This window comes from Cynocephalus volans, chromosome 1 (assembly GCF_027409185.1).
Source record: "Cynocephalus volans isolate mCynVol1 chromosome 1, mCynVol1.pri, whole genome shotgun sequence".
NCBI lineage: Eukaryota > Metazoa > Chordata > Mammalia > Dermoptera > Cynocephalidae > Cynocephalus > Cynocephalus volans.
The window spans coordinates 113,710,753-113,729,194 of record NC_084460.1 but is presented as its reverse complement, the minus strand read 5'-3'; the positions used below and the strand labels follow the sequence as shown (position 1 = coordinate 113,729,194).

Sequence of the window (18,442 nt, the reverse complement as noted above, 5' to 3'; positions counted from 1 at the left end):
AAACGTGCTATAAGTTTTCTGTGGAGCTTAGTCCTACAGCTTCCACCAGAACCAACTCCTTTCTGTGATGCTCCCTTGGGATATATATACCCTGTAAGTGTCATAGCCCAAGTACACCTGACTGACTCAACATAGAAAACATTCAAATTCTGAGCTCAGTTCTAAACCATGGGGCAAGATAGAGTAAGACTTTAGGCAACTTTCATATACTGACCTTCTAGGGCCCAAGAAGAGTGTGCTCTTCTGAGGCCGTTAGAGGCAATAATTCTGGATTCAGGTCCTTCAGGTCTTTTGTCTCCTAGAAATAAATAGTTTTTAAAAATCAATAAAAGGGACACAAATCTGATAGTCCGTTAGATGATTAAAATGTCACCTATCCCCATAGGTTCATGACATAAAGAATGTTGGTAGAGATAATAGCCACCACCCACCACACACAGTAATTATAGGATATAAAAGTCATTGTTATTGGATAAATCTGTGAAATGGTGAAGAGCAAGGGCTGAGATCTGGGAATCAGGGGGTTCCAATATGCTGCCGTTTTGTATCCATTGGGTTTCTGACTCTTGGGGAACAGGCTTACAGAGGTGTGTCTCCCACTGAGGCTGGTTATGAATCTCTGCCCGGCTCTTGCTCCTAAGGTGACTCTCTCCTTCACAGTAGGTGACACAACAGCGACAGGCTGCAGAGGGCTTCCCTCGGTGCTTGGACATTGTGCCTGTGGCTGGAGGGGCACCTGCAGCCCTCCCTGAGCTCTGCAATTCTGCGGCCTCTTTCAAACGACTTCTTCTTTGGACGTGGTCCAGACTGATGTCAGACTGGGAAGAACAGCTCTCATTCCAGCCAGAACTGGCACTCAGACTTCTCAGGGGAAGAGCCAACCGCAAGGCCTTCCAGAATTTGGAGCCAGAATGTTTAGATTTTTCTCCTTTCCAGCTCACAAAAGATACGGACTCCTTCAGCTGCAGGATGCCTGGGTGTGGATGCTCAAGGGGACGGTATTCAACCACAATGAGCTTGGTGGCAATGGAGTTCTGGCACATAACACCCAGTTTAAATTCCAGCATGCTGATGCTCTTTTCTGTCACATAGTCTGGGCTCAGGACAACAATCATCCTTCGGCTCCTCTGAATGAAATCAAAAACTGCTTCCACCGTATCTATAGGAAAATAAAAAGATAGGATAGTGTCTTGTGAAAACTTACACACATTCCAGTTCATTATTGTTCATCCTACAAAGGACGGGCAGTGAATAAACACTTGAGAATACAGGCTCCCAGCAGTAAATAATCTACCCAGTCAAGGAAGCCCATCTACACTATTTCTACCAATGGTTGCTAAGGATTTAATACCATAAGGATGGGGAGGAAGCTGAGCTCCATCTCTCTCCCCTGCTGCAAAACCCCCATTGTGGTAGGACCCCTCCTGAATAAAGTCTTTCTTACTGTCAAAAAAAAAAAAAAAAAGATGAGAAATTAAATTAACCACATCCAAATGCAACTATTTGCAGCTATTTGCAAATCAATTTTTGTTTTGAAATCTTCTCTGCAACATTTATCTGATAGTCTTAGATCTGACCTCTGCAAATGTTGGAAATATCTTGCAACTATTGTGATGTCATTGCATTTTCTTCTTACCTCTGGATTAAATAACTTCAGAAGTTCTCTTTCTCCACATATGACATGGTTTCAAGTCTTCTCCCCACTTTTTACCTTTTCCTCTGTATAATATTCAGTTTATATATGTGTTTCCTGGGATTAGAATTCTGAATAGGACTGAACATAATCTCCCCAACATAGTCTGATCACCAAAGAGCAATAGGAATTACCATCCGCCGAGATCCTCGCAGCTACGTTACTTGATATTTGGTATTTTTGGACACAACATCAGACAGTTAATGGTATGGATCTTGTTGTCAACTAAAGTTCTCTCTCTTTCTTTGTGTGCATGTGTGAAGAATTGGCCTAAAAATTAATTAAGCGGCAAGAACAATGACAATGAGTTAAAGTCAATTAGTTAAGACTTCTGGCGAACCATTCAATTCTAACAGTTACTGAGGTGGATTTGGACATATCCCAATGGAACATTCCTCAAATAAATGCTGTGCTTAACTACTGTGAAATTTAGGAGTTTAGACAATGTGATTTTCTGAGGGAAAACTATCGACAACTCTGAAAGCATGTGCTGGGGATATACCATGCCATGAATGCCTATGCTTTTGGCGCCAGGGGTAAAACAGTCACAGAGAGACTTTTCATCCTGTGAGAGATGCTGAAAGTTTGCAGTGTATTTGGTCATGATGAACTTGACAGGGAATGAGGGAGCAGCACTCCTCCCCAGATTAGTTCTTTCTGATCAGTGGATTTAACATGAATTTGAAGGAATATCAGAAAGACGTGCTCAATTTTTGAGAATTTGTGACTGGTTATAACAAGAATGCAAAAATGTTTTAGAAAATTTTTGCTTCCATCTTAGAAGATAAATTTAAATTTTCACTTATCTTTAAAACCCCTGGGTGTGTAGCGTGTAAGTGTGTGTGTGTTTTGTAACTCCTTTGTCATCTCTAGTCTTACTCAGGATCTTGTAAAGCTGCCTTTCACAAAGCAGAGAATATGAGAGTGAGAAACCTATTGCTTCTCTCAGCTCTTGAGAAATGTGAACTAACCTTAAGGCAACATGGCTAGCTTTTCAACAAAGGGAATTTGGGCAGTCAAATTGTGTGTGTTGTGTGTGTGTGTGTGTGTGTGTGCGCATGTGTAAGTGCGTGTGGTGTGTTTCACTTCAAATTAGTCACTTTAGGAAAATGTATCTTCTTTCCCATGGGGAAACCACTGTTGAAAATAAAACACTGTCCTAGATCTTCTTAAAAAATTTGTTTCCAGAGCATGTTGCTTTTTTTTTTTTTCAGTACCCCATCTAGAAAGAGGGATTTATATTTGAAAGAGATCAATGCTGAATACAGATATGAGTGGTAGAATTCCAGACATTGAGGAACAAATGCTTCTCAAGTGGGGCTTGGGCTATACCTAGAAATCTTCATTTGATATTTTAATGGAAGCTGCCTTCCTTTGTGGTATATTCTTTTAATATGTTCCATATTGTCAAAACTTCAGATTTGAGAGTGGGAGTTATTGTATTTTTTAATGCTAAAGATTATTTGGAGATAGATTCATAAATTAGAACGTTTATGCTGTTTGGCTCCAAAACTGAGGTGTGGCTATACAGTACTAAAATCAGTTTTCTTGTTTGGTATTGGCTTTAAAATCATGTTTTCTGGTTGAGAACTTTTCAATACTCAGAGATACTCTTGCTGTCAAAATCTCCCTGGAATTCACCTACAAGAAAACTAGGACTATAACTTTATTCTTTGAAGGTTATTGGTAAATAAAAAGAATCAAGCCTCTTTTTTAAAAATCTCTCTTTCTCTTTCCCTCTCTCCTAAACTTGAAGTATACTAAGAAAAGGAGCACCTAATCTGGAAGATGGATTTGAATTCAAATCTTGGATTCTCTATTTATCTGTTTTTATCTTAATATTTTTGAGTCTGAATTCATCTATCTTTAAAATGCCCATGATGAGAGCAAACTTGTAAAGCTGTTGAAGAAATTAGAGATATCTAGATGTAAATGTCTAGCACACAGTAGACATTTGAATAAATCACTTTGATTAAACTACCATTCAATACCTAGTGAACACCATAGCAAAATTATATATGAATTGTTTATTAAATCTGTATACTTTTTTAATGCTAACTTTAGAACATCACCTTACCATGTAAATTTAAAGTAATAGGACTTAAAAATTCCATCAAATCAGTTTAAAATAGATGTAAATAAAAAGTACTACTGAAACACTCAATCCCCCTGACCATTGCTAAATTTACTTTATATCGCTTGTGTAGGAAAAGAGAAGACAGACTAGCGTTTCTCATACTATACTGTGAATTTACTTGTTTCAAAGATCTATATCAGTAAATGACTGAAGAAAATATCTTGAGAATTTTAATAAGGGCAGTAATAGCCAGGTAAATGATGTCCAAACTGCTGACAATGAATCTTCTAAGTAGTCACCACTGTGTTCTGGGAGGTCAGTTGAGATGGTCAGGGTTAGAAGCAACTTCAGACTCATCACGGTTTATCCAGTTCAAAAAGCCCTTATTCAAAGCCACAATAAGCATCTATCAAATCTCTGCTGTGTACCTCTGGTAATGGGGAACCTACTACCTTCAAAAATAGTGAAGTTAATTATCGTTCAACTCTACTTTAGAGTTCTTTCCTAATTGAGTAGAAATCTGTTTCCTTGTAATTTTGATCCATTGACCCTAAGTCTAACCTTTGGGGACTGGTTTGCAAGAAATTCTTCAGTAGAAAATTTTTTACTAAGCTAACCAGTTCAGAACAGGTTACATGAACTCAATAAATTTTCTCTGAACAAATAAATAAATGTTTTTTTTTACGAAAGAAGCCATCCTGTCACTATGAACTTAATATTATTAACTCAAAACAAAATACATCTCCAAGTATACGTAACTGATTTATTCAAAGTTTGTGATAGAGATGCATTTTTTAAAAATTGAAATTATCATCTATTAACTAAAGTCAGGGCATTAATTTTTTTTTTATCTCATTTCAAAGCAACTGCCTTGGGGTTGTATTAAAGCCTATAAAAAAGTAAGGTATTCCTATAAGCTACCCAAGTTCCAAATCGAACAAAAAAGAATTGGCTTGTGTCTTTGTTTTAAAAGGATCTCTCTCCTTCTCTCTCCCTCTTTCTCTGTGGGTTGTCTCTGTATCTCTCTGTTTCTGTCTGTCTCTCTCCGTACACACACACACATGCGTGCGCACACACACATGCGTGCGCACACACACATACGCACACACACATACACACAAAGATGTCCTAGTACTCTGGAAATTAAGTAACTCTTTTCGACATATGTAAAGGAAATGTTCTTCATATGACGTTCCCATTTTTCTCAGATTTCTCTCAGAAAGAAACTTAACTAATATTATTTACTACATTTCTTTGTATAAGTGCAGTCATTAATATTTTTATTCTCATTTCTTATGCCCCCAAATGAAAATAAAGACATAAAACACATGCACAAAATAAAATTCAAAGCTGAAAATAAATGGTTTATTTTAAAAATAAGTAAATTTACAAATCAAACAAAAATGAAAAATACAAAAGTTCATGAATAAAATAAAAAAGATAATCTCAGAATATTAAAACCTATGCAAAAAATGGGTAATTTACAAGTGGAGGGATGTTTTTGTTTCCCAATACAATGGAGTGCTTTTCTGTTAGAATTCTAGGGAATCATCTAAGTTACAATACAGAAGAGAATTAAATAAATTTCAAAGGACTGTATAATTAGACACTCTATATATCACGGTTCTTTGTTAATGTGGGTGCAGGTATTTATATCATATATCTAAAGCCATTACATTTTTTAAAAAATTAGAGGCATGATTTGTTCTTGCTCTCTAAATTACAGGTACGTTTCTTCCTCAAATGTTCTATGTTGGGCATTTACTGGAACATGGAAAAAAAACTTGAAGTAAAGCTCTCTTAGGATTTGATGTGCTTTATATTACAATAATTGAAAAAGTTCAGTAACAAAGACAGGAATATAAATAGAGAAAAAAATCAAGAAGCTTCTAGGGACACCCAATGGCATTCGGGATAACTATTAGAATTAAAAGTGCAAAAAGAATGCAGTAAAATTGGCAAGAGAATGGTCTCTTGGTGATGAGACTCTCCCTACTTACTTAAAACTCATGCAAGAATTGATATTCAAAGCTTATCTGGAGTCAGTTCTCTTCTGGCCTTGTGAGTAAAGTGTTAATAGGAGGAGTAACTGTGATTTGTAATAAGGAAGGGCATTAATAACGCTGAGAAAAGTAAATCCAAGAATGACTCCACACCATAGTTTTATAGTCAAGAATTCAGAGGCGAACATTTTTTCAATTAAAAATAATCAATAGCTCTTATATAGAGAAATGATTTATTATGGCCTTTAATACTGATGAAGGACACTTAAATGTAGAAGATAATTTTAGAATTGCTTATCAACATTCATACCATTAGGATAAAGGATTTCTTAAATTATGAATTACTGTGTTTCATAGGATACGCAAACTGACTTACAGGTATATATATTTTCCTTTATTACTCAATGGTCCAAATAGCTTAGCACTGACATTAACAGAGCTTAGTTTCTAAATGTGTCTGATGTGAACATAGTAGGAAATCAATTAGTGCCAGATGAATGGCTACTGCTTAGCAGTGACCATGGAGGCCCTGTGCACAATAGATTCCACTACAACTCAGACAAACTATAGCAGTAGTAAGTTACTTATACTAACTTAGAAAAGGCAAGAACTAGTGGCAACTACCACTTTGTGAGCAGTGAATTCACAAATAATATTAATGTACAGAAAACACTCATACAAAAGCATTATAGTAAAAACATAATTTAAATACTGGACAAGAGTTCCAGTGATTTCTAATATTGTACTGATGGCTATTTAAAGCCATACATACACACATAATTCCTGTGCATGTGAACACATACACACACACATATACACATACACACATGCAATTCCTGTGTGCGGATATTTATGCATGTATAGATGCATATAGATGATACATACACATGTATGCATATGTACATACCTGTGTATATATCATCTACATGTGACATAGATTTTCACCACCCTGTAAACTCTGCACTCAGTTTTCCAAGTCTTAAAAACAGTAAAACTTTACTCAAAACAAACAAAAGCAAGTTCATCTCTAGTGACTTTTCAGACTGATTTACTTGGAGCAAGTGCATTGCAGTGTACCTGTACTAGTGAACAAATCACAGGAAATATAGTTAATCCTCTTAAAATATTAATGCTAGAAGCAACTCTTGAAATTACTAAGTCTAACCTCCACACTTTAAAATGGGGAGACACAGACCAATGAGAAGCAATCACTTTCCCAGTATTCACATTAGCAAGACTGGGATTAAAAGTCAAATTGCCAGCATCCTTTTCTGTGCTCTTCTCACAAATCAGAAAATGCCCTAAAGGCATTTTGCTGTTACCTCACTTCTAGTAGCACCATTAGAAGTTTCCCTTCAGACTGAACCAAGTATGGAGCCACCTGCAAACTCTATGATTGATTGATACAAGTAGATAGGGAGATGGAGTGAAAAATATGGGTTGACCTGCAGATAATCGGGAATTTACTGTAATAGAAACAAAAATTATGACATATTTTTCAAGATAACAAATGTGACATCCATTACCTGAGATGGAGGGCAAGGGTAGTATAATAAAAGAAAATGCAGCAAGCCCTCTAAATCAATTATAAGGGACATTTTCAGTTATACTGTTTTATATCATCTTATGTGGGTATCACTCTTGCTGTGATGGTGCATTGTACAGCCATAGGTGCAAAGGAGTTCACTGTCCTCAGCTAAAATAAATGTAGGCCCTGATGATCTTATTAATGGAGGAATAAAAATAAAAGAAACAGAAAATTATACTGGGACACCCATAATGACCCTGTCAACAGATGACTTATTTTAAAGGAGTCTTTAAATCCATGGAAAAGACTACTCCATAAGTTAAGATAAAAAAATGAGAGAGACACATAGGGACAGGGATGGAAGATGCAGAAGTGGAAACCCACATCAACCAGATCTTTCCCAGCAAAGAACATAGTGACATCAGAGACTGGTGACAGACTGTTGATAATATCATTCTAAACCTTAGTATTGCCTGAAGAAGTAGAATAGCCAGCCACACAGTCACTCGGAATTTTTCCCTATGGGGAGGATTAGACAGAATTTTTTTCTGCCTAGGAAACCACGAACTGGGAATGAAGAAGGAGAGAGCTCTTCCTTCTTGGAGTACCTTTGTTCTTGTTATCCCTTTCATTGTCCCTTTCATACATTTTTCAAGGATGAATAGGAGAGACCCTGCCCATCACTGCTAGACCACCTGCGGCTTTTCTTCACTGGCATGGCCACCTGCAGCTGCTTCCAGAACCTGCCCTGTGGATACTTGGATTTCTCCCCTTTCCATTTAATGACCGTGAGCACCGCCTTAGCCCTCTTCAGCTCTTTCACCTTCGTCTCCTTCACAGCTTTGTACTGTACTAAAATGACGTTGATGCTGCCCCGAGAGGCCATATTTTCTAGGCCAGCCTTGAGCTCCAAGAGGGCTTGCGTTCCCTGGAGCACGTAGTTGGGGCTTAGGACAACCAGGAGGCGTCTGCTTTTCTGAATGAAGCTCAAGGTCTCATCTGTGATAACTGGGAAAGAAAACAACCATGGGGATTAGTGTTGGCCAGAAACTCCCCTAAAGCATGGGGCTTCTGCAGGAGTAAATGTACAAAACTTAGGGTAGCAGCCTGAGAACTGAGGTTAACTCAATACCAGCAACACTATGAACTGCTTAATCCTTTGACCCAATCACTCTGTTCATTAAGCCACTCTCCTCAGGAAGAATGAGAACTATATCCACATATTCCACCCCAAAAAGAATTCCAAACAGGCATGAAGCCAAAAAGGTATGTACTGCTGTGATCTCAGTCTTCAAAAGCATTATTTGACACAAAAAGAACAGATATGCTATACTAAAAGTCAGTTTCTTCAAACTGCGTGGCATGTCATGGCCCAGTCAAATCAGCTCTTGAGCCCTTTTTCCCCCAAAGATTTATAAACTCCCTAAGGCCAATGGGCATTCCAATAGATATACATTACAGAGTCAAAGTTATAGAATTTCATATTTTGCTAACACAGGACAATAAGAGTAGGAACCTTCATTTTTTGAAAGACTCTCTCTGTTCTTGGACACCTCCCTGACTCAGACTGATATCAATGTAACCTAAACAACCAAAAACACAAAAAAAAACCCCAGCCAATTGGAATTTGAATGGAATTTTGGCTGGCAATACATTTGCAGCTTAGCTTTCTATCTGTTTCTGCTCTGCAGCCCAAATTAGTGCCTGGATCTTTCTCCTTAAACTCCCACCATTTCTATGGAGCCATGTGTTGTGGCAGCTGGTAGCTGATGTGTCTGCTTTCACTAATAAGCAAGTGCTTTTTTCAAGTAAAAAATAAGAAAAAGCAGGAAAAAAATAGAAATGCAGTGTAAATTTTTTTTGCTGTCAAGGGTTCTCATCAATAAATTCTTGAGACTAATCCATCTCCTCTCAGTGGCTTATTGAGGACTGTATAATCCTTGACATGGGGATCAGACAGTTGCCAACTCCAGGTAGTGCACTAGGGTTGTACAAACCTGTATCGTGGCTTTACATTCTCTCCTCGGCAGTCATTTTGCCTCTTAATCATCACAGATACAAAAGTAGAAGGGAAAGACTTGCAATTAAAATCTAGCAAGTGCAGCCTGGAGGAGATTCCAGGAATAAATATTTGTCTACTCCAAGTAGTGCCACTGGAGGCTGACCATGGGAAGTGTGGAAAGAGACTCAGAGGCAAAGAGGATTGAGTAAGAGCAGCAGGGAGAATACAAAAGGATGCAGGGACAACCATCAGAAGCAAGATGCAAGAGTAATTACTAGAACTTAAATTCTTCAAAGACTATCAACCCTTTTAGAGGGTCTTACCCTGTTGTATACTGTGCATCTTTATAGAACTTTCCATCAGTAGATAAGTATTTGTTGAATAGCTTTATGAATAAACGAATGGATGAATAAATGATTTAGGGGAATTAAGTATTAAAATGAATGGAATTTGTTCTTAATTGCATAATTAAGTCATCATTTCCTGGCAAAGTAATACTCAAGGAGCTATCTTCTGTAGAACACAAGCATGATGGGCGTTTGGATGGTGATTGGAGAGATAAAATAACTGATTCAGCTAATTAAACATGAGAATAGAATTTTAAGTCTATTCTGTATCTCAATTATCCATATCACATTTTTTAAAAAGCATGTTGAACAAATGGTTAATGTAAAAAGAATTGTAGGGGAAGAAAATTCGTTTGTCATGCTTAAGATTAGACACATACATGTCAACAGTTGGAAGCTTAACAGTGGGTTTAGGAACATTATTTATTTGTTTCTTTAAAAAGACTGAAATGGACCATTACGTTGTGTGTTACTATGTGGACCTGAAGAGACACACTTTTATTTTAAAACATTCATCAATTCAAGCTTTTCTTTTTTTATCCTACTAGAATAGAGCGGCCTTTGTAAAAATTTTAACTAAATCTCAAATGTATAAGCTGATAGAAAGGAAGAAGCAGACCCAAGGAAAAGGGAAATTTGATTAGCACCAGTTTGCTCAAAAATAAGTGAGGAAAAGGAAATGAGCAAGTGCCAAAGGGAAATACTCTAAATATGACCCATGATTAATATAGGAAAAAGTTCTATGCATTCTCTTCTGCAACTCAGTTTTAGAAAAACTGGGTGAGCTTCAGTTTTGTAAAAATGTTTTTTTTTTTAAATACTCAGTCTTTGTTTAAAAAAAAAAATTCTAAACTTCTAGGCGAACCAATGCAGATCAGCCTAACATTCTAAAAATCTAAATGTGAGCAAACAAGACATTTATAGCTGTGGCACAGAGCTCTAACCCACTGTGCATCCATGCTTTTCTCACATAGAGTTCTTAAAGATTACAAGGCAAAATATTTTAATACCATGAACTGAGTTGAATAGTGTACATACATCTTATAATGTAGTTTTATTCCTAGAGAAGTCTCTATTACATCAAAGAACTGGGCATTAAATATCCGAAGGTGTCAGTGTAGAGCTGCATCCCAACTCTTACGCATGACCCAAACCTAATTATTATCCTGTTGCTTTTCAGGGTAGAATCATTTGCACTCATCTTAAATACCTACTTCCCCCAGGCAGACTGTCTCGGTCAAAGATGCACAGCTTGTATCCTAATTCATTCTCCAAAACTCCACGGAGGGTCAGTAATACAAATTCCTCTTCTTCTGCATTCCTTGCATAGGATACATAAACATCATACTCCTTCCCATCTAGCAAAAGGAACACAGATTCAATATAAATTAGGAACGTTTCTCAACAGTATTACAGTTTTTCTTAAATACAACTTTTGCAGGATAGACCTTTTTTTTAAAATTTTTAACATGTACTAATTGTGACAGATTCCAGTGTGAAATTTCAAGTTTTATCTGATGTGTCTTCTAACCTCACTGAGTTGAGACTTTATAGTAGAGAAATAGTAAGGTTTCACCTCTTCAACTGTGAATTAAATCATAAATCATAGGTGCTGGCAATGAATACCACGCAGAACATCTCTACTCCCGTCCTACTATATATCGCTCATTAATATATTAAAATTACAAATTGAGCAAAACTTTTAAAAACCATCTAAAGTATTTATATATGAAAAGTACTACAATTAAAAATACACTAAGACTCAATGGACCAATCCTTCCCAAAGTTGCCTAATTATAAAAAATCACCTTCCACTAAAAATACAGATTCTGTGTCTCTTCCACAAGCCTACTAAATTAGAATCTTTATGGGTTGGACTAAAAATCTGTATGTTTAAATGCTCAATTCTTATCACTAGGTAAATCTGCTTTAGTGCAGTGCTTCTTACACTTTAATGTGCACATGAATAGCTTGGGAATATTGTTCAAATGTAGATTCTGATTAAGGAGGGATAAGGTCTAAAATTCTCCTAATAAGCTCCCAGGTGATGCTGATGCTGCTGGTTTAAGGATCTGCTTTGAGTATAGAGACTGTAGACCTGCACCCTCTAGCACAGCAGCCACAAACCACACGCATCTAAATGTGGCTGGACTGAACTAAGATGTGCTGTAAGTGTAAAATACAACACATTCTGAATTTTGAAGATTTTTAGTACCAAAAAAAGTCTATAAAATATCTAACTTTTTACTATTCATTACATGCCGAAATAATATATAAATATATTTAGCCAAGTCATTATTTTCACTTGTTTCTTTTTATTTTTTTCTGATGTGGCCAGTAGGAAATTTTAAATAGCATATGTGGCTTGCATTATATTTCTATTTGGACAGCGCTAATCTAGACTAAATCTCATATAGAGACAAGAAAGAACAATAACACACATTGGAAAGATTTTCAATAGTACAGGATGAAATAAAAGCTAATCTGCTTATTGAATGTTGCAGTTAATCTAGGTTTTATCAAGTCAACATGGTTTTATTTTCTTTTTTTTGAAAAAAAAATGTGTTCTAAAGATGACAGTAGAAGAGATTTATATCAAATGTCCACTACTTACCTAAAATGGTTTCATCTGTTCCAAAATGAGCCCGGTAAAATAGGACCATCTCCAGCCAGTAAACATGGTAAACAACAATGAGAATCACCACCAGCAGGACTGTGGCTCCAAAACCACATGCCAGTTCCACTGTGTATATTGGAGCTACCAATGAGTGAACAACAAAGACACAGAATAGATTTCTATGTGGTGATTACAGTGACCCATCATCACGCAAATAGCTGGATAAGCCAAGCAGCTGAACTGTGCACCTGCCTTCTATGTGTGAACAAGGAAAGATAACAGGGTAGAGTTTAAGCACTATTTTTTAATACTAGACTGTGTCATATTTGTCTTTTTGTTTCTATCAACCTGGCATAGATGGTGTTTTTAACTATTATATGATTTGAATGGACTTCAGTGATACACAAATTAAAATAGCATTTTCACATTGGGAAGAATTTAGAAGGTTATCTAATTCGACTCAATTTGATACCTGAATCTCCTCAAAACTATCTTTGAAAAGTGCCATTCCATCCTCTGTTTGTCCACCTCTTGGGATGGAATCCTCATTGCTGCCTACAGAGCCCATGATATTGGTAGAATTGTAATTGTTGGAGCAGCTCATTTGAGTAAAACTATTAATATATTCTCATTAGTTTTGTTTTATCCTCTTGTCCAGTGTCATATGGGAGGAATTTAAGTCCATTTCCTTTATATTCAGAAATAAGTCTCAAATATTTTATTTTCATTGGGCAGAAGCAGAGGGCATCCACTAAAGGCGAGTATGCTTGACTCTGAACATATCTCCCATATCCACAGTTCTACGAAACACATTCCAAAGACTGACTTGCAATATCTGATTTCCATATTATCTGCTTATTTTTTTTTTATATTATAGGCTCATTAGCAGTTTCTTTGGAACTATCAGAAATAGAGTGGGACTGTTCTTAGTTATGTAAAAACTAGATCAGTCATTAGTTCTGTAAACAAGGTCTGTCCAAACCAAATCACCAAAAACTTTCCTGTCTCATTTACCAATGCCCTTTCCTTAAAAACATCAGGAAGACTTGACATCATGCCTTTGCCCATTCTATGACCTCTGGGTGGAATAACTCTTTCTTTTTACTTTCCAGGTTCATGATCAAATGCTATTATTTTGTATAAGCTTTCACAGAATAAGCTCTTCTTGCAACCTGAGCTCTGCCTGGTAGAAATACTCACTCCTTCCTTAATTCATAATTCTATTGCAGCATTTTTTATGATATTGCAATTTATATACAGGCCTGCTTCCTAATCCCTCCCACCTCTCACTAAACCATACATTTTTAATCTTTCTGGTGGAGACTCTGTCTTTTTCATCCATCTACCCCTAGAATACCTAATATCTCAATGAACATTTTCAGATATAACCCTTTTACACTTCTGGAATATTTAAAAGAAGCCTAGTACTATACTACGTATCAACAGCTTCATTTGTTTCCTTTATTAGCTTGTGATAATGAAGATAAGAGTTTGAGGGAGGAAGAGAATATTTATTGGATCTGAAGCTGGAGTGGCTTAAATTATGTATCAGATGATTTGATAATTACTTATTGGCATCTACTATTTTTCAGAAGCTTTTGGGAATACAATTGGTAGATAAGACAGAAAGGGTCTCTGACCTTTGAGGACTAACATTCTAATGCAGGGAAGTAAAATAAATAAATAAGCCAGTTAATTTTAAATAATGATCAGTGCTGTAAAGGAAATAAACCAGGCAATGTGATAAAGGGGTAGAACTGGGGCAGGGGAGGTATATTAGGTAAGGTGGTGAGGAAAGGCTTTTGTGAGCACCTAGGACATTACAGGTATTAAGTGTTTGCTGGGACAAAGCATGGAAGAACCTCATTCAAAGTTGGAATTGTTCTTGAGGCTCCCTTAGTTCAAAGTACGTGGATCTTTGCATATCACCACCATGAAGAAGTTCAATTATATACTAGTGAAAAAAATTCCATTTAAATCATGTATCTATCCTAAGAAGAAAATGTAAGCAGCTTGTATCTGAGCCTTAAGTTCTCTAATTAAAGGGCAAATCATAGAGTTTTGAGTTTATCATCCTAAACTCAGGATATTGTACTGCAGGTATATCCCGGGACTCAGCAGTGTTAAATTATTGTCAGGTACTCTTGTACTCATTCCATGAATAATGGTGCTTTAAAATAAGAAAACTCCATCATAAAATGCCAGAAGCTATGCCAGTGCAGTTGTTGAAAATTTACTAAGATTAATATGGGTAGCTGGCATGAACCTCACTGTGTCCTTGGTACTTCTGAATACATGTTATGTTAACAGTACACTGGGGTAATTTCCATTGTTATTTTCATTATTTGCTCCTTTTTTGGCTCCCTCTTGTTGGACATTTTGTGATCGGCAGGGGGGTGGGAAGGCATCAGTGGCTACACTTACGTGAAATGGATTTTTTAAAATGTCAGTAGAGATCTTGCTTAGTGACCCAAAGATCAATTTACCCTCATAAATTTCCCTCTGCCTTATTCATTTTACTACTTCCTATTGTATTCCTAATGAGACTTTTTATTTTATTTTTTTTGTCACGCAGTCACATCATATTCGCAGATTGTATTTGGTGGAGCTATCTTGATATCAATAAAGATTTCCCTAATGCTACTTAACTAATTGGACTCAATAAGTAATACAACAGCCTGATTTCCTATATGGCTGGAGTCATGTGCAGGAAGTGCTCTACAAGGCTTCCACTTTGTAAAGCAGTGCTGGCTTACAGGGAAAGGGTGACCCCCAGACTACATTCTCTGTCTTCCCCAGCTGGAACTTTGAGCATTCTGGTGCAAAGATTTTTCTCTGATGCAATCCCAGACCAAAGCATTTCCCGTCAGGAAGGAGTGATGCAATTTGACAAAATTGGACTCCTAAATTCTTTCATCAATTTTGCTAATAATCTGATTTGAGATGCAGCCAAGTTTAGCCACTTTTGGTTACTCCCTGAATGAGAATTTTCTCCATCCTTGTTTGCACTTCTACAGTGATAACTGGCTCCAAAGCCCAAATTTCCAGCTAACTGCTCTTGGTTAAACCAGTCCAACATTTCAGCTCTATTCTTTTTCCCCCTACCAAGTTCTTGTTCTACAATCTTCTTGGAAATTTAGTTATCCCCCTCATCTTCATTATTGTTGTTGGAGCTATCCATCGAGTCTCCCAACGAAATGTCAGCTGCTTGGACTTTTCCTGCCACAGAACCCATGGCTACTCTGTGCACAATTACTGGAACCTCTTTATGATTTTTGAAATTGTGGTATTGACCATCTTCCTGAATTGCAAACAAACAAAATGCTTTATTTAAATGATGGCAAACCAGAGTCTTTTGACCTGCAGACCTGAGTTTTTGGCTATCTTAGTGTGTCAAAACTTGCATTTTGGACTTCAGCTTCTGTCCTTAGAGGAGTAATCAATAATGGACTAGTATTCCCTCCACAATAACTAAAACAACAGTTTTTCAAAGACAAAAGAAGACAGTGGTTACACAAGCTAAAGAAATAGCAATTAGAGCTCAAGACTGTTGAGTTGCATTGAATTTATAGGCCTGGCTACCAGGAAGATGAGAACTATGTAGAAAAGGAACTCTAGAAATCTGCATGGGGTTACCTCTAGTCTTTGGATGAATACAAAGCTGCATATATTTAGGGTGATACATTATAAGGTTAGGCAAAAAACAGCTGGGAACTGAACAACTCTAGGAGCACATGCAGGGCTAGTAGACACTTGAGTTAAAACCCTTCAGAATGCAGAGACTTTGTTTAGCTCTCCAAGTGTTAAGCAGAAACCCCAGATAAGAGATGGCTTAGAAATAGGCCCATCTAGCCCTGTGGAAAAGGCTATTTTAGACCTAGACTAACAAATATCAACAAGATGCTTTTGAAAAAGCAAGTTGTTAGGCAAGTAAATTAAATAATTGTTAGAACAAAACTTAACACTCTCTTACAAAATCCAGACATTCAATGATGCAACATCCATAATGTCCAGCATATGATTAAGAAAACTACACAGAAGGAAAAGCAAAAAGAAATATGATCTATATTCAGAAGAAAAATCAGACAATAAAAACAGAACCAGAATTGACAAAGAAGATGAATTTACCAGATACATACTTTAAAATGGATATTACAAATTTGTCTGTTGAATTAAAAAAAGAGGCCATGAACACTATGAACAGCAAATAGGAAATATCAGCAAAGGCATTACAATGGAGAAATAGAAATTCAAACCTGGAAAACACAATTCTGAAATAAAAATGATGCAGATTAGACATCACAAAAGAAATGATCAGTGGACAATAGAAGCTATCCAAACACTAAGAGAATAGGATGAAATAAAAATAATGAGAACCTCAGTGACCAGTGGGGCAACAGTGAGTGATTTATCCTAAATTTAATTGTGTACTTAAAGGAAAGAGTGAGCGGAACAGCAAAACATATTCAAAAAAATAATGGCTAAATTTTTTTCAAATTAAAATAAAAGTATAAACTAATAGAACCAAGAAGCTTAGTGACCCCTCCATAAGAAAATATGATAAAATGACACCAAAGAATATCAAAATTAAATTGTTTAACACCAATGAAGAAGAGAAAAATCTTAAAATCTGCCAGGGAAAAAGAGACGAGACATACATGAAAGGCACAATAATAAACAAACAAAACAAAAAACTGCCCAATTCACATTATAAATAATATTGTCCAGGAGAAAATGGAATGATGCCTTTAATGGGCTGGAAGGGATAAAGAAAAAGTTTCAACCTAAAATTATATATCCAGTAAAAATATCAACAAAGGCATCAGAGCAACATAAGGAGGAAATGAAAATGCAATGAACTATGCTGGAACAACTGGATATCCATATAAAAAGAAAATTAAACTTCTATTTCTACCTGACACCATTCATTAAAAAAAGAATTAGAGATAGATCACAGACTTAAAGCAAGAGTTGACACCTCATGACTTGGCGGTATGCAAAACTCTCTTAGGACACAGAAAGCAGGAACCATTAAAGAAAAAGTTAAAAATTACACCTCATCAAGAACCTCTGTACTAAAATATACCATTAAAGAAACAAATTTTCGTGCATGAAAGTATTTGAAAAAGATGTATCTGACAAAGGACTAGTATCCAGGACAGATAAAGACTTCCTAAAATTCAATAATAAAAATACAATCAATCTAATTCTAAAATGGGCAAAATGTTTGATAGTTACATCACAGAAGAAGACACACAGATGGCCAATAAGCACATAAAAAATGCATAGCATCTTTAGTCATAAGAGAAGGGAAAAATAATAAAGTACCACTGCACAATTACCATAATGGCTAAAAAACGAAAACAACTGACAACGAATGGTGAGGATGTGGACACACTGTTGATGAGAGTGTAAATTATACAGTCTCAGCATAAACCTAACATTAGAAAAAGGCATTACAAGAAAAGAAAATTACAAGCCAATATCTCTCATGAACAAAGATAAGGGCAAAATCCTTAACATGAGCAAAAACCCTTAACAAAATATTAGCAAATAAAATCCAGCGGTATGTAAAAAGGACAACAAATCATGTTGACATGAGAGTTTATTCCAGCAATGCAAGATTGGATGAACATCTCAAACTCAATCAGGATAAATCATCACACTGACAACATAAAAAAAAAATCATACCCTCTCAACAGATGGAGATAAGAATTTAAAAAAAAACTTTCAACACATTTATAAAAAAAGTCTTAGCAAACTAAAAATTTAAGGCTAACCTCTCACATGGCTAAAGGTCATCCACCAAAAAACCTACAGTTAACATAATACTTAATGTATAGAAACTGAATGCTTACCCTCTAAATTTGGGAACAATGAAAAGACGGCCACTCTCATAACTTTTGCTAATCATTGGATTGGAGATCCAAAAACATGAAATAGACAATAAAAAGTAATCAAAGATATAAAGTTTGGAAAGAAAGTAGTAAAAATTGTTTAATTACGGGTGGCATGATCAAGTGTGTAAAAAATCCTAAAGAATCAAAGAAACAAAATAAACAAAAATCCTATTTTATTAGTGAATTTGGGAAGTCCAAAAGATCAAGATCAACACAAAAAAATCAATTAAAACAGCATTTCTGTTTTATCAATGAACAATTGGAAAATAAAATTT

The 18,442-nt window shown here is 36.1% G+C and overlaps 1 protein-coding gene across 2 annotated transcripts in view; it reads right to left on the bottom strand.

Moving 5' to 3' along the window:
• Nucleotides 1–443: 443 nt before the first annotated feature.
• IL1RAP (interleukin 1 receptor accessory protein) overlaps nucleotides 444–18,442 on the bottom strand; it is a 120,464-nt gene continuing 102,465 nt past the window's right edge. The window contains exons 9-11 of one of the 2 annotated variants that reach the window (XM_063107726.1): nucleotides 12,265–12,408; nucleotides 10,865–11,008; nucleotides 444–1,159 (exon numbers count right to left, since the gene is read on the bottom strand). In XM_063107726.1, the coding sequence (XP_062963796.1) occupies nucleotides 444–1,159; nucleotides 10,865–11,008; nucleotides 12,265–12,408 (1,004 nt within the window). Of the gene's footprint in view, nucleotides 1,160–7,401; nucleotides 8,310–10,864; nucleotides 11,009–12,264; nucleotides 12,409–18,442 lie in introns of those variants that run through there. The other variant, XM_063107735.1, reaches the window with a different exon arrangement.